The sequence below is a fragment of the Panicum virgatum genome, chromosome 6N (assembly GCF_016808335.1).
Source record: "Panicum virgatum strain AP13 chromosome 6N, P.virgatum_v5, whole genome shotgun sequence".
NCBI lineage: Eukaryota > Viridiplantae > Streptophyta > Magnoliopsida > Poales > Poaceae > Panicum > Panicum virgatum.
In genome coordinates, this window is record NC_053150.1 from 26,894,922 (window position 1) to 26,896,791 (window position 1,870).

General features: G+C 56.1%; 1 protein-coding gene across 1 annotated transcript; it reads left to right on the top strand.

Moving 5' to 3' along the window:
• The first annotated feature begins 875 nt into the window (after positions 1-875).
• Positions 876-1,622, top strand: LOC120679658 (11 kDa late embryogenesis abundant protein-like). Its single transcript, XM_039961297.1, has one exon. The coding sequence runs from the start codon at positions 990-992 to the stop codon at positions 1,446-1,448; it is 459 nt and encodes a 152-aa protein (XP_039817231.1). The 5' UTR covers positions 876-989; the 3' UTR covers positions 1,449-1,622.
• The last annotated feature ends 248 nt before the right edge of the window (positions 1,623-1,870 follow it).

Genomic DNA, 1,870 nt, shown 5'->3' on the forward strand with positions numbered 1-1,870 from the left:
TCTGTGCGTTCTGGTCGAGGGTGGAGAGGGGTGAGAGTGCGAGGGTGGGGGAGGAAGGGGGCTGCGGCGGGCCCTGGTCATAGCCCTGTCGCGCCACCCCGCATGGCGCGGCAAGCTCTGTCGCGCCAATGCATTTGGCGCAACAGGGTCGCCCACATCAGCGCTCACGTGGCGCAGGGATGGTTCGGCATGCATTGGCGCGACAAAGGCTAACTGTCGCACTAGTTGCATTGGCGCGACCAAACGGGTTATGCCGTGCAAATAAAACGGCAAACCGTGTTAAAGTTAAAATATTATTAAAAAAGTTAAAAATAAAAAAATCGAAGATCGAGCCTAGGGGAGGGTTCCCTACGATCGACGTAAATTTGCTCCCCCATCTTGAATCGGATTCCCGTTGCGAGATCTTGTACTTTTATATATAGACTCTCAGGATTATTTTGTTAACATTGTAGAATTTGTTTTTCTATTTCTTAAAAAATTCAAGATCTTAATATCAAAACAACTCTGCAGCATTACTCATCACAGTATTACCTCCGTGTATGACTACTCATCACGCGACATTCTATATTGTTACTATAAGCAAATATAAAAATGTACATACCCTCTGAAGATGGCTAGGCAAGTCAGAATTGAACTCCCGAGTCCTGTAGCTAGAACGCACAATCCACTTCGTAGCGGCCAGCTTGCCGAGTCGGGCGTCCTTGCATTGGCAGACTGCCTCGTGTCCGGGCACTTCTCCCTGCTCTACGCGTGTCTCCCCACGTGCCGAGCGAACGTGTCATCGCGGTGGCACTTTGCAAGTCCATGCTCTACACCTGTGTGTCCACAACCCTCATATAAATTGTCAACACCCCTGAATCATCTGGCTCAGCTAACACGAGTCCCGTCGATCACAGTAACCTGAGCAGAAGATCGACAGACGCTGCTTGCGGCGAGCCAGAGGCCCAGAGCCTAGAGGTAGATCGAGAAAGAGCAAACAGCCAGCGAACATGCAGGCCGGGAAGAGCGCGATGGAGGCGACCAAGGAGGCCGCGGCGAACCTGGGCGCGTCGGCGAACGCCGGCATGCAGAAGAGCCGCGCCACCGTGCAAGGCCAGGTGGAGAAGGCCACGGCGCACAACGCGTCGGACAAGGCCGCGGCGGAGGCGACCCAACGGGAGCGCGTGCGCGCCGCGGAGGAGGAGAAGCAGGCCGCCATGCGTGCCAACGCGGCCGCCAAGGAGCGTGCCGCCGGCGCGCACATGTCGCAGGGCGCGCCGGGCATCGTCGACGACGCCCGCCAGCAGGGCCACAGGGCCGCCCCCGCGGGCGGGTACGTTGAGGCCGGCGTCGGCGAGACCAGGCCCATCGCCAGGGGCACCGGTACCACGCGGCCCAGCGCCGCGCCCAACCCGCACGTCGGGAGCGACTTCCCGCAGGCGCGCGGCACCGGCGGGCAGTACCAGTGAGCTCAGGCTCAGGCGCTTAGCTGTGCCTATGACGCGTGTACACGTTTTCGTTCAGCAATCAGCATGCGTGTGTGCGTATTCTATCATCATCATATGACATGTGGACAGGATGTGCTTGTACTAGCTACATGAATAAGTTTGTCCATGCAAAATAATGGAATCATGTTGTCTCAATAGAGTGCTCTACATACTGCCTATTATCCTAATAGAGTGCTTCAGAGTTTTGATCACAGTCCTGCGGTATTGTCAGGAGCTGCACGGCTCAATACGATTGTGTTCAGGTCTTGGGCCGGTATGTGTCTGCATCTTGGGCCACTTATCGGGTGGTAGTCCATTTATGTCGAGAGTGGTAGCCCATTTATGTCGAGAGCATGTCGGTTGGTCTGGGCCGGTATGTGTCGGGGTCTTGGGCCAGTTATCGG